This window comes from Rana temporaria, chromosome 4 (assembly GCF_905171775.1).
Source record: "Rana temporaria chromosome 4, aRanTem1.1, whole genome shotgun sequence".
Lineage (NCBI taxonomy): Eukaryota > Metazoa > Chordata > Amphibia > Anura > Ranidae > Rana > Rana temporaria.
In genome coordinates, this window is record NC_053492.1 from 30,415,115 (window position 1) to 30,428,597 (window position 13,483).

General features: G+C 41.9%; 1 protein-coding gene across 1 annotated transcript; it reads left to right on the forward strand.

The window, feature by feature from the left end:
- Positions 1-9,235: 9,235 nt before the first annotated feature.
- On the forward strand, positions 9,236-10,341 carry LOC120935586 (olfactory receptor 5AP2-like). Its single transcript, XM_040347635.1, has one exon. The coding sequence runs from the start codon at positions 9,409-9,411 to the stop codon at positions 10,339-10,341; it is 933 nt and encodes a 310-aa protein (XP_040203569.1). The 5' UTR covers positions 9,236-9,408.
- The last annotated feature ends 3,142 nt before the right edge of the window (positions 10,342-13,483 follow it).

Consider the following 13,483-nt stretch of genomic DNA (forward strand, 5'->3'; position numbering starts at 1 on the left):
CCTCCGACCACAACTGGTCCCTCAGCCGGCGGAACTGTTGCTTCTGATAGGACTACAAGTCGTCGGTCCAAACTGTTGGGGACTTGAACGAGACCGCTAGATTGCCCTCATCGGAATTCTGAAAGTACAGATTGACTAGCACACACGATGAGATCAAACTATACTCGTTTATTATGGGCAATTGCCCATTGTTTTATAAAAAATAAAAGAGGATGCTTACAATACATTCAAAACTTGATTACAGAGGAACAAATAACAATATTTATTAAAAAGAGTTATTTTTCCATATAATGTGCCATTTCATCATATTTTGTGTAATATGGACAAACATTGAAATGTCATATCAGAATGTTCCAAAACAATTAAGCAATTAACCGGCTAAGCCTCGGACCTTTAGGCAGCTAAATGCCCAGGCCAGGTTTTGCGATTCGGCACTGCGTCGCTTTAACAGAAAATTGCGCGGTCGTGCGACATGGCTCCCAAACAAAATTGACGTCCTTTTTTCCCCACAAATAGAGATTTATTTTGGTCGTATTTGATCACCTCTGCGGTTTTTATTTTTTGCGCTATAAACAAAAATAGAGCGACAATTTTGAAAAAAATGCAATATGTTTTACTTTTTCCTATAATAAATATCCCCCAAAAACATATATAAATTTTTTTTTCCTCAGTTTAGGCCGATACGTATTCTTCTACCTATTTTTGGTAAAAAAAAATCGCAATAAGCGTTTATCGATTGGTTTGCACAACATTTATAGCGTTTACAAAATAGGGGATAGTTTTTATTATTTTTTTTTTTTTTACTACTAATGGCGGTGATCAGCGTTTTTTTCGTGACTGCGACATTATGGCGGACACTTCGGACAATTTTTACACATTTTTGGGACCATTGTCATTTTCACAGCAAAAAATGCATTTAAATTGCATTGTTTATTGTGAAAATGACAGTTGCAGTTTGGGAGTTAACCACAGGAGGCGCTGAAGGAGTTAGGGTTCACCTAGTGTGTGTTTACAACTGTAGGGGGGTGTGGCTGTAGGTCTGACGTCATCGATCGTGTCTCCCTATAAAAGGGATGACACGATCGATGCAGCCGCCACAGTGAAGCACGGGGAAGCCGTGTTTACATACGGCTCTCCCCGTTCTTCAGCTCCGGGGAGCGATCGCGAGGGGGCGGCTTGAAACGAATAGCCGCGCCCTCGTCCCATATCGCTCCCCGCGGGTTTCCGGCCGCCGCATGTACTGGGGGGTCCCGATCGGACCCCCGACCCGTGGAAAGGCAGGGACGTACATGTACGCCCATATGCCTGTACGTGCCATTCTGTGGACGTACATATACATGCAGCGGGCGTTAACCGGTTAAAGGGGTTGTAAAGGTACATTATGTTTTCCCTAAATATCTTCCTTTCCCTCAGTGCAGTCCTCCTTCACTTACCTCATCCTTCCATTTTGCTTTTAAATGTCCTTATTTCTTCTGAGAAATCCTCACTTCCTGTTCTTCTGTCTGTAACTCCACACAGTAATGCAAGGCTTTCTCCCTGGTGTGGAGTGTCATGCTCGCCCCCTCCCTTGAACTACAGGAGAGTCAAGATGCCCACTAACACACAGCTCCTTTCTTTATCTGCAACATAGAGAGTGTCCTGACTCTCCTGTAGTCCAAGGGAGGGGGCGAGCACGACACTCCACACCAGGGAGAAAGCCTTGCATTACTGTGTGGAGTTACAGACAGAAGAACAGGAAGTGAGGATTTCTCAGAAGAAATAAGGACATTTAAAAGCAAAATGGAAGGATGAGGTAAGTGAAGGAGGACTGCACTAAGGTAAAGGAAGCTATTTAGGGAAAACAAATTGTACCTTTACAACCCCTTTAAAGACATTCTAATCTTTTAGTCTAAACATATCTCTCAGAAAAACACATTTTAAGTTAAATTCAGACAATAGAATTATGAGAGAAACATGGAATTTTACAGAATAAAGACAACCTAGAAACATCATTAACCCTTCACCAACCCTACACTGCTTCTCCCGCTCCTGGAATGTCCCTCGGGCAGCCTAGAAGCCAAATGTCCCTCGGATAGGCCTCAGGCTTCCGGTCTAGCAGCCTGTGGCAGCACAACACACGTCCACCCAGACAGCCTTCCAGGTGGCACAGAACCCTGATCACCTGACTCCACCCAAATAAATAGGCTCTCCTAGCAGGCCAAGGGACCAAAGAAATCACTGCCCATTGGCTGAGACACCCCATCTATTCATGTCTGACCTTGCAAAGACCTTGTCTTATCTAATGTCACTAGCATTGTGCCACCTAGTGACAAAAGAGAGAAGGTGCAACAACTCCACATTTAGAAAGGAATCAATTGATCTTCTAACAATTGGCCAAGGCAACTACCGCCTGCCTAAGCATCAGGGTGACACATCTGCACTAGGCCTGGCCACCAAGATAATTCGTTTTATTGGCACCATGCACCAACCTAAAGACAGAGACAGCGGTTATAATTTATGACCAAGCTTTGTATAAGCTCATGCTTTTGGGGGCGCCAAAACAAAACTTGGGTTGAATGGCCAGTGCAAACTTTATTCTGCACACCTGAAGCATTTGCTTCTATAGACATTTTAGGGCGGGGGTACAGGGTATAGGATTCAAAATGTCACCTATCTTTTAAGAGCGATAACTTAAACTGATACTTTGGATCAGTAAGATCCAAAGTATGCTGTCTCTGAAAGATATAGAATAGGGATGAGCTCAGGTGTGTTTGGATCCTTTTCTGAACCCACCTGAGAATCTCCACCAGGAAGCTGTTGGCTAACGCATTTCGTCTCACAGCCACACATATAAAAAGGAGTGTGTATACATGCGGCTTCAAGGTGGGGAATGCCTCGACTGCTTATGCTAGGCCTAGTACAGTGACTGTTTCCTAGCAGGATATGTTAGGTGGACTCATGCCTGAACTCATCCCTAATAAAAAGGCTATTGAATGATTAAATATTACTTTTGTTTTGTGATATATATTTTTTTTTTCCCCAGGGGAATCCTGTACAAGTCTTCTACTGACTGCTTCATCCAAGCTGTGCGTGGAGAGGGATTACTATCTCTCTATAAAGGATTCATTCCCACTTGGATGAGAATGGTAAACGTTTTCAAGTGACCAATCGAGAAGGTGTAGATAGAGAAGAGAAGAGGCCCAAGAACAGAGCCTTGGGGACCCCCACAGAAATGGGCAATGGAGAGGAGGATACAGAGTTGTAGATATGCAAGACCTTGCTATGAAGAAAGATTAACTGAATTGGATATATTCTTTCTTGAGAAGTGGTGATTAATCAGTTTCCGCCCACCCACCATCAAATGACAGAGGGACGGTGCGGCTCTCGTTCTGGGTGGTCGTCATATGACGGCAGACCTGAACAAGTTTGACTCAAACATTGGATGTTCGCTGAATTTGGAACATTATGGGGAATTCGCGGGAAATTCGAGCACCCGCGGAACGCAGTGCATTAACGACTGCTGATTGGCCAAAGCATGCACCTGACCTGCATGCTTTGGCCAATAACAGCGTGCTCTGCTATGAGAGCTACGATTGGCCAAAGGCAGGGTTTTGGTGGGCCCCCATGGCATTTTTTTTTCATTTTGGCTCGGGGTTCCCCTTAAAATCCATACCATACCTGAAGAAGAGGAAACCACCATGGAGAAATTAGATCTCCAATATAAGTTGCCAACATATATACTGTATAAAAAAAACAAAAAGTGCCCCCCGGTACTATGGAACTTTAAGGGCAAACTGGTAAACAAATTATGGTAAAACATAAAAGACTTTATTTAGAGTATTAAAAACATGTTGGAGCAACACATCACCCTAGCAATACATAGTAGCAGTAGCGGAACTACCAGGGACGCAACAGTCACACATGCAACTGGGCCCTGGAGTTCCGTCATTGTGGGGGGGGGCCCGCTTGCTAACACCATTGCAGTTAAGGGGAATTGCTCTCCCCTCTGCAGGAGATCCCATGACACAGGAGCATCCCTGGAGGCACGGGAGTAATGATGAAGAGGAAGGAATCGACTGACAAAGTGAGTGACAAAATAGTCAGTGCAGCTGATCCCAACCTTTGCCTCTTAGTGACCCCCCTCACCATCACAGTTCTTATCCCTATCCCTGCATGGGGGGATCTTATCCCCACCACCACCATTGTCACCACCGCTGCCACTGATCCCACCCACCACCACTGATCCCACCACCCCTGCCACTAATCCCACCACCACCACTGATCCTACCCACCACCACCGATCCCACCACCCCTCACTGTCACCACTTCCAGTGATCTTACCCCCTCAAGCCACCACTGATCCCATCCCCCCACCACCACCACCGATCCCACCACCACCACCACTGATCCCATCACCCCTCACCATCACCACTGCCAGTGATCTAACCCCCCTCACAGTCACCACTGGTCCCATCCCCCCACCACTGATCCCACCACCCCTGCCACTGATACCCCCATCGCCACCGATCCCACCACCCCCACCACTGATCCCACCACCCCTCACCATCACCACTGCTAGTGATCTTACCCCCTCACAGCCACCACTGATCTCATCCCCCCACCACCACCACCAACCCCTCCACCCCTGCCACTGATCCCACCATCACCACCAATGTCACCACCCCCACCACTGATGCCACTCACCACCACCGATCTCACCACCCCTGCCAATGATCTCACATGAGTTCGACTCGAACATGAAGCTCATCCCTACCCAGGAGTATGTCGCCCCAGAAGCTTTAATCTGGTCAAGAGTGGGCGCATGCAACCTCTCATACAACATGTATTCCTTGATATATCCGAGATAATCAATATCCTTACTCCCACATGTTCAATCAACTGCCACATTTGGCACATAATCTCATCCTTTATATTGAAAAAATGTATACGACAAAGAACATTCCTTGGACCAGACCCCTGATAGCTTCTAGACAGAGTTAAACAAGTTCATCTAGTGGGAGTTTGCCCAAGATATTATTGCATATAGACTGTATCGTGGGTCTCAACTCAACATCACAATATTTTCGGGGATACCCCTAAACCGTACATTGTTCCTTCGGCTTTGATTTTCCAGGTCATTAATCCAGACAACCACTTTAAAGCACCTGTGCAAGATAAAGGAAAACCTGCAAACATGGCCTGTTGGGGGTACTTGAGAACCACTGGTCTAAGGTGTGAAGATTATTGGCAAGCCAAAGTGTCCACACTCTCAAATCTTGCTTTATCTGTGGTAGAGAGTTTTTCATTAACCAGGAACCCATTAACCCAACGTTGTTTAAATTTAGTTGGTCAAGTTTGTTATACAATTGCACATGCCAGGAGTCCCACCCAAATTGAGTTTGGAATAGCATTGTGAACAATCTATAGATTGTTGTCCAAACTCTGTTAACAAAGAGGCAGGGACACATATGTGGATAACAACTAGCCCTTTGACAGGGCCACATATGTGCATAATATCCGCCCCTTTGGCAGGGCCACATATGTGGATAACATCTACCCATTTGTCAGGGCCACATATATGGATAACATCTACCCCTTTGGCAGGGTCACATATGTGGATAAGATCTACCCCTTTAGCAGGGCCACACCTGTGGATAACATCTACTCCTTTTGCAGGGCCACATGTGTGGATAACATCTACCCCCTTGGCAGGGCTACATGTGTGGATAACATTTACTCATTTAGTACAGCTCTTAAAGCATCTGTTGGATTTTTTTTCCAAATCCCCAGTAAATGGGTCTTAAATCTAAACTAAGGAAGGGAAAACCACTAAGTCGGACTTTGGAGGCAAACTGGACCAAAATATTGTTAAAAAGATTTCATATTTTATTTATACATAGAAAAGACTAAATACATAAAACATTCAACATTTCACTTAAAAAACTATAAATATACTGTACACAGTCAGCCAAAAACAGTTGTACTGAATGTTACATAATCGCAAATGTGTAAGCCCCTGTGCTTCAACGTGTTTCGCTGGTCCGCTTCCTCGGGACACACATCGGGGGATTTAAGAACAAAAGACCTCATTGTATAAATGAGAAGAAGTAGTCATATTAAATTCATACATATACATAGAAAACACAAATATGCATATATATATATATATATATATATATATATATATATATATATATATATATATATATATATATATATATATATATATATATATATATATATTTGCGTGTTAGAAGTATTTCTTAGGATATATATGAACTTGCATTTATGTGTCTTAAATCTGTTTACTGTATCTGGATAACATAATTTGATAGGAACTCTATGGGGAAATTTTCACCAAAGTCTTTAGAGTAGAAACCTAGTATTTTACAATATCTTGGGAAATAGATTGAAAAACACATTATATAGATATAAAGCAACCTTTACAAACCTTTATAGAAGAGGAAGCACCAATAGCTCTACAGACCAACATAACTAAGTATGTACAGTTTTAAACCAGCAAAACTTCTGAATCAATATTTATCGGTTGTACATTTTAAAGAGTGAAAAAAATAAGAATCCACCATCAGCAAACTAATTGTGTGAATTAGGCTCCCAAAAAAACCCAGTACCTTGATAAGCTGTCTTCTTTCTTGATGCTATGGTCTGGGACCTGGTGATACTGGAGGAATACAGTTGAATATAATACATAGGAGATGGTGAGGTGTAGACCTGAATGAGAGTCCTCCTGTACATGAGCGCTTGAAACATGCCTATTGCATAAGGGGTCATCTATTATTGGTGAGCGTTTGTTTGTCACAGAGGTAGAGGTGGAAGGAATTTATGAACATGCACTTTGGGAGTGAATTGAAACAAAGGTTGGTGAAGAAAAATCCCTTTATTATTAGCACTCTACTGGAGATACATTTTCACAACAAGGATATGCTTATATGGACTGGATGGACACGGTTTTTATTTGTATTTCTACAGCACTTATAATAATGGTACATTAGCATTTCACTAGACGTGCACTGCCGAAAAATTTGTTTTTGTTTGCGCTGCATTCGTTTTTATTTGTTTCGGGTCATTCGTTATGATCGCAGTTCGTAAATTTGAAAATGTTAAAATAAGAAAGAAAATGCGAAAAATTTGAAATAATAACAAATTAACACATTAACTAACGAATAATAATTAACTATTAAATTATAGGTATTGAAATTTCCTTTCAAATTTGTCTGTTAGTGAACTTAACGAATATGAATTTATCCGAAGTTATGAATTTTTCTGAAAAAACGAATGTCGCATCTAAAGACATGGAACAGAACAAATTAATACTTAATAATAATAATAATAATAATAAAACGTTTTTATTATTATTTTTATTTATTATTATTAATTCTTTACGTTCCATTCGGTTAACCACTTCAGCCCCGGACCATATTGCTGTCAATGACGGGCCACTTTTTGCGATTCGGCACTGCGTCGCTTTAACTGACAATTGCGCGGTCGTGCAAAGTGGCTCCCAAACAAAATTGGCGTCCTTTTTTCCCCACAAATACAGCTTTCTTTTGGTGGTATTTGATCACCTCTGCGGTTTTTATTTTTTGCGCTATAAACAAAAATATAGCGACAATTTTGAAAAAAAAAAGAATATTTTTTACTTTTTGCTGTAATAAATATCCCCAAAAATATATAAAAAACAATTATTTTCCACCGGTTTAGGCCGATACGTATTCTTCTACATATTTTTCGTAAAAAAAATCGCAATAATCGCTTATTGATTGGTTTGTGCAAAAGTTATAGCATCTACAAAATAGGGGATAGTTTTATGGTATTTTTATTAATATATTTTTTTACTAGTATTGGCGGCGATTAGCGATTTTCATCAGTACTGCGACCTTATGGCGGACACTTCGGACACTTTTGACACATTTTCGGGACCATTGGCATTTTTATAGCGATCAGTGATATAAAAATGCATTGGTTACTATAAAAATGCCACTGGCGAGGAAGGGGTTAATTATGTTCCCTGTGTGTGTTCTAACTGAAGGGGGGTGGGACTAACTTGGGGAAATGACAGATCGCTGTTCATACATTGTATGAACAGACGATCAGTCATTTCTCCCCCTGACAGGACCGGGAGCTGTGTGTTTACACACACAGCTCCCGGTTCTCGCTCTGTAATGGCACACGCATCGGAACCAGGGGCGAGCAGGGGGCGCGCACGTGCCCCTATTGGCTGATTCGCAAGATGACGTATAGTTACATGATCTCGCGCAGCCGAGCCGACCTGTCGCGGTATAACTGCGGCGGCTGGTCGGCAAGCAGTTAAATAGGGCATTCGTTATTTCAGATAATTGGTAACTTCGGATAAATTCATATTCGTTATGTTCACTAATAGCCAAATTTGAAAGGAAATTCCAATTCTTATAATTTATTAGTTAGTTGTTGTTATTAGTTAGATATTATTTCAGATGTTTGCATTTTCGGGTTTTCAAATTTCGAATTTACGAATATTCTGAAAATTTGCTAAATGGTGTTTCGTTAATTCGGATTTTTCCAAATTGACAAATTTGTCGAAATTTGTTAAAAAATGAATTCGGAATGAAAACAATTGCACATGTCTGTGAATTTTATAGTTTGGTTAATTAAAATGTTAGCACCAATTTTATATATTGTTCAGTTTTAGATACACTTTATTCTTGGGCCTGACATCACATAATGAAATATTTATACACTTAAAAAACAAAATGATTTGTATATGTTTTGGTGACATTTTATATCCAATAAATTGTTTATATTTAATATTCTGTGTAATGATTATTAAAGGAATGTATAAGTAGCATTTTCCTTTTTAGATTTTCTAATTGTTTTACAAGTTACATTGTTTGTAAGTCAGTATTTTTATAAGTTAGTTACAATTCTTCCATTAGTACGTAGAATTGCCTTTATTTTTTAATAGGTATTTGCATACACATTTTATTTTGAGTTGGTATTATCTTCTACAAATATAATTTTATGTTTTCAATGGTAAATATTTTAACTTTTCCAGCTTTTACTAATTGCTCCCCATTTGAAACCTCCTGGTATTACTTATTGTACAATTCGGTGCAGCATTTTTTACATAAATCAAATATACAATATCCAGCTGCAACATTACAGAATGAAACTCTGACTAGCTATAATTTTGCTCAACCTACGGCAAAAGTTTCTAACCCAAAAATCAATAAAAACATATATAATAAAAATACCCGCTAAAATGTTTGTGTTTTGTGTCTACAAAATGGACATAACCTGATAGTCCGTAAGTATATTGGTGATTTATTTTCCGATTGAAATTTCTCCTCATATAGATCTTTTTTATTTTGTCACAAATGCCACAAAGAATTCCGTTGTGGGCCAAGCAAATATTATTTAAGAAGTTTGACCATGGCTACAGAAAACCAAAGTACAGTAACAGAATTTATTCTACTTGGACTTACAGACAATCCCAACATACAACTTTGGCTGTTCCAGGTCTTCTCACTTGTCTACATGACCACGCTGGCTGGGAACATTCTCCTTATAGTGGCTGTCAGAACAGACAGCCATTTACACAACCCTATGTATATATTTCTTACTAATCTGTCCTTCTTGGACATCTGTTATACATCAATCATTGTGCCCAAGATGCTACTAAATATTGTTTTGTCCGCAAAAAACATTTCATATACTGGTTGTGTTCTTCAGGTTTACTTTTATCTTTTTATGGGTGAGACAGAGTGCATACTATTGGCTTTCATGGCCTATGATCGATATGTGGCTATCTGTAATCCCTTACGTTACAATGTTATTATGAATATAGTCTCATGTACAAGGATGATTGGCTTTTCTTGGATGGCTGGGTGTAGTATAGCCTCATTTGATATATATTTTATATGCCATTTAAAGTTCTGTGTACATGTCACCATTAATCACTTCTTTTGTGAAGCTCCATCCTTACTTCAGCTATCTTGTGGGGACATCACAGTGAACAACATTATAACTTTGGTTGGTGGGTCCATATTGCTTTTAATTCCCTTGTGCCTCATCCTCTTTTCATACTTACAAATTTTCTTAGTCATTGTGAAGCTCCCTTCTGAGCAATACAAAGCCTTCTCTACATGCATATCCCATCTTATCGTGGTGACCATCTTCTATGGAACGGCTATAGTTATGTACATGAGACCAAGGAATTCAGATACTATAGTGACAGATAAAATGGTGTCTGTGTTCTATACAATTGTTACACCAATGTTAAACCCTTTGATTTACAGCCTAAGAAATAAAGATGTTCAAAAGGCTATTGGACAGTTGGGAAGGTGTACAATTGTACTAAGGTGACAAGCCAAACTGGATAACCCACTTGACAGCTGTTCATTCATAAGACCCAATGTCCTTAAAAAACATTGTAAAATATTTAGGTTGGCAAATTAGCCATACAGTTGTCAAATTAACCAACGCATACTGACACTACTAACTTTTATCTGGGCATCTGGCCTATCATTAAGTGTTTTTCTGCTCACGAGAGGGTTAAGCAAGAGAGCTACCCGCCTCCTCTTCTAATGCGTAATCCTCATCAGATGAAGAGCTTGGGTTCTCACCTTCTTCCAGATCAGAAGTATAGTGTGAACTAATGGTCTTAGACACAGATAGCGGAAGGGGTCTAGCTGGGGGAAGGGGTCTAGCCTAGATGGGGAAGGTCCCAGCCCTGCTACTCTGTCATTAAAGGACCGGAAAGAGGCTACAACCTCCTTCATAGAAAACATTAACTCTTTCAAAGAGGCAGTCTCTGACCTAGCCCTGAATGGAATACAATCCTCACAAAATAGTTTTATAACTATCAGAAAGCCTGGCCCTACAGTTTCCACATTTCTTTTTCACCGGTTTGTCCTAGAAAAAAAAGCAAAGACAAGGGCTTACCTTGGGGCCAGTTTGGAACCCGCAGGCTGCCGCTGGTTCAATCTGAGCGGGTGCACCATCCTCAGACCTGTCCTCAAGCTCCATAAGGCGAGTGGAGATTGGCCGGAGAGATAGGCTGCTGTCGTCCTGCTAAAATGCGCCTGTCAGGCATTTCAGCAGACTGTTCCTCCAGGCAGCATGTCCTCAGTGTATCACGCCGTGTTCCTTATAAACACGGCGCCGGGAAGTGCGTCACGTAACTTCCAGTTCTGGCGCCATCTTGTCGCGTCACCGGAAGTCCACCAATGCCATATTGGTACACCTCAGCGAAACACAAGGAGGACAAGGTTTCCACATTGGCAGAGCTGGGGAAAAACCTGAAGGAAGTTGCCACCACGTTCACCAGGTAAGCAAGTACCTCCAAAATAGGGAACTCTTCTGGCAGAGAGTACAGGGACTAAACACCCAGGACTTGGCCACAACCAGTACTGGATGATGCCAGAGAAGGGGGGTCCACCAACCACAGTTACCAGACCTAAGAAAAACAAAAAATGTGTTGGTGCTCCTGGAGGGTCTGGAAACACAAAACAACGCATGGTCAGAGGAAAGGGAGGGGCCTTTTAAATTGTATATGATTTGTGTTTCCTGTAGAGGGCGGAGCCAATCATCTCTCAAGACGGTGAGGGGGAAAATATAAAAAAAAAAATGGCATGGGGTCCTGTCCTCCCCAGTCCATACCAGGCCCTTGTCTGAGGATGCAGCCCAGCAGGTCAGGAAGGAGGGGGGACAAGTAAGCCCCCCATCCTGAACCATACCAGGCAACATGTCCTCAACTTGGGGAGGTGGGTGCTTTGGGGCAATGGGGACCTTAATGTGTTACCTTGACTATGTGTTGTCATTGTCATGCTGGAAGACCCATCCATGACCCATTTTTAATGCCCTGGCTAAGGGAAGGAGGTTCTCACCCAACATTTGGCGGTATATGGCCCCTTCCATCATCCCTTTGATGAGTGAAGTTGTCCTGTCCCCTTAGCAGAAAAACACCCCCAAAGCATAATCTTTCCACCGCCATGTTTGATTATGGGGATGGTGTTCTTGGCGTCATAGGCAGCATTCCTTCTCCTCCAAACATGTAGAGTTGAATTGATGCCAAAGAGCTTAATTTTGGTCTCATCTGACCACAACACTTTCCCCCTGTTCTCCTCTGAATCATTCAGATGTTCATTAGCAAACTTCAAACAGGCCTGTATATATGATTTCTTGAGTAGGGGGACCTTGTGGGCTCTTCGGGATTTCAGTCCTTCTCGGCGTAGTGTTACCAATTGTTTTCTTGGTGACAATGGTCCCAGCTGCCTTGAGATCATTGACAAGATTCTCCTGTGTAGTTCTGGGCTGATTCCTCACCGTTCTCATTATCATTGAAACTCCACAAGGTGAGATCTCACATGGAGCTCCAGACTGAGGGAGACTGACAATTATTTTGTGTTTCTTGCATTTGTGAATAAGCACACCAACTGTTGTCACCCTCTCACCAAGCTGTTTGGCGATGGTCTTGTAGCCGATTACAGCCTTGTGTAGGTCTACAATCTTGTCCCTGACATCCTTGGATGGCTTTTTGGCCTTGGCCATGGTGGAGAGATTGGAATCTGATTGGTTGATTTGCTTCTATGGACAGGTGTCTTTTATCCCTTTAAGAAAGTGCTCCTAATCTCAGCTTGTTACCTGTATAGAAGAAACCTAGGAGCCAGAAATCTTGCTGATTGATAGGGGATCAAATATTCATTTCATTAATTAAAATGCAAATCAATGTATAAACTGTAAGCCGAATGTGCTAACCATCACCTAATGCCAGAGGTCACAAATGGTTCTTCATATCTGCTCCGTCATTTGTATTGAAAAAAAATGTTAATACAAACGTTTTCATCGGACATGTCCGCTGGGATCATTTGGTCTGATGGCTGTACACACCATCAGACCAAATTCCCCGCGGACAGATGACGCGGTGATGACGCTGTGACGTGGCGGCGACGATGACGCGGCAACGTGCGCGAACCAAGAAGTTCAATGCTTCCACGCATGCGTTGAATCACTTCAACGCAATGAGCGGGTTCTCGGGCCAGCGGACATGTCCGATGAGTCATACTGACCATCGGACATGTCCGGCGGACATGGTTCCAGCGGACATGTTTCTTAGCATGCTAAGAAACATTTGTACGCTGGAAACCTGTCCGGTCGGCTGGAATATTATCCGGTTGGCCCTACACACGACCGAACATGTCTGCTGAAACTGGTCCGCGGACCAGTTTCAGCAGACATGTTCGGTCATGTGTACGAGGCCTGACTTTTATGGTCAAAATGCCTCATGGTCAAAAGTTTGTTGTAAATTAAGTTGATCAGCAGTTGACTGATTTTGATTTGCCAAAATTGTGGTGAAACTGGGTCAAATAATTTATGAGCATTATGGGCCAGATTCATGTACAATAGCAGCGGCGTAACGTATCATAGATACGTTACACCGCCGCAAGTTTTCATCGCAAGTGCCTGATTCACAAGCACTTGCGTGAAAACTTACGCTGGCAGCCTC

What these genes read in the sequence shown, in the direction of transcription:
- LOC120935586 (XM_040347635.1), top strand. Translation starts at nt 9,409, where the DNA reads ATGGCTACAGAAAACCAAAGTACAGTAACAGAATTTATTCTACTTGGA.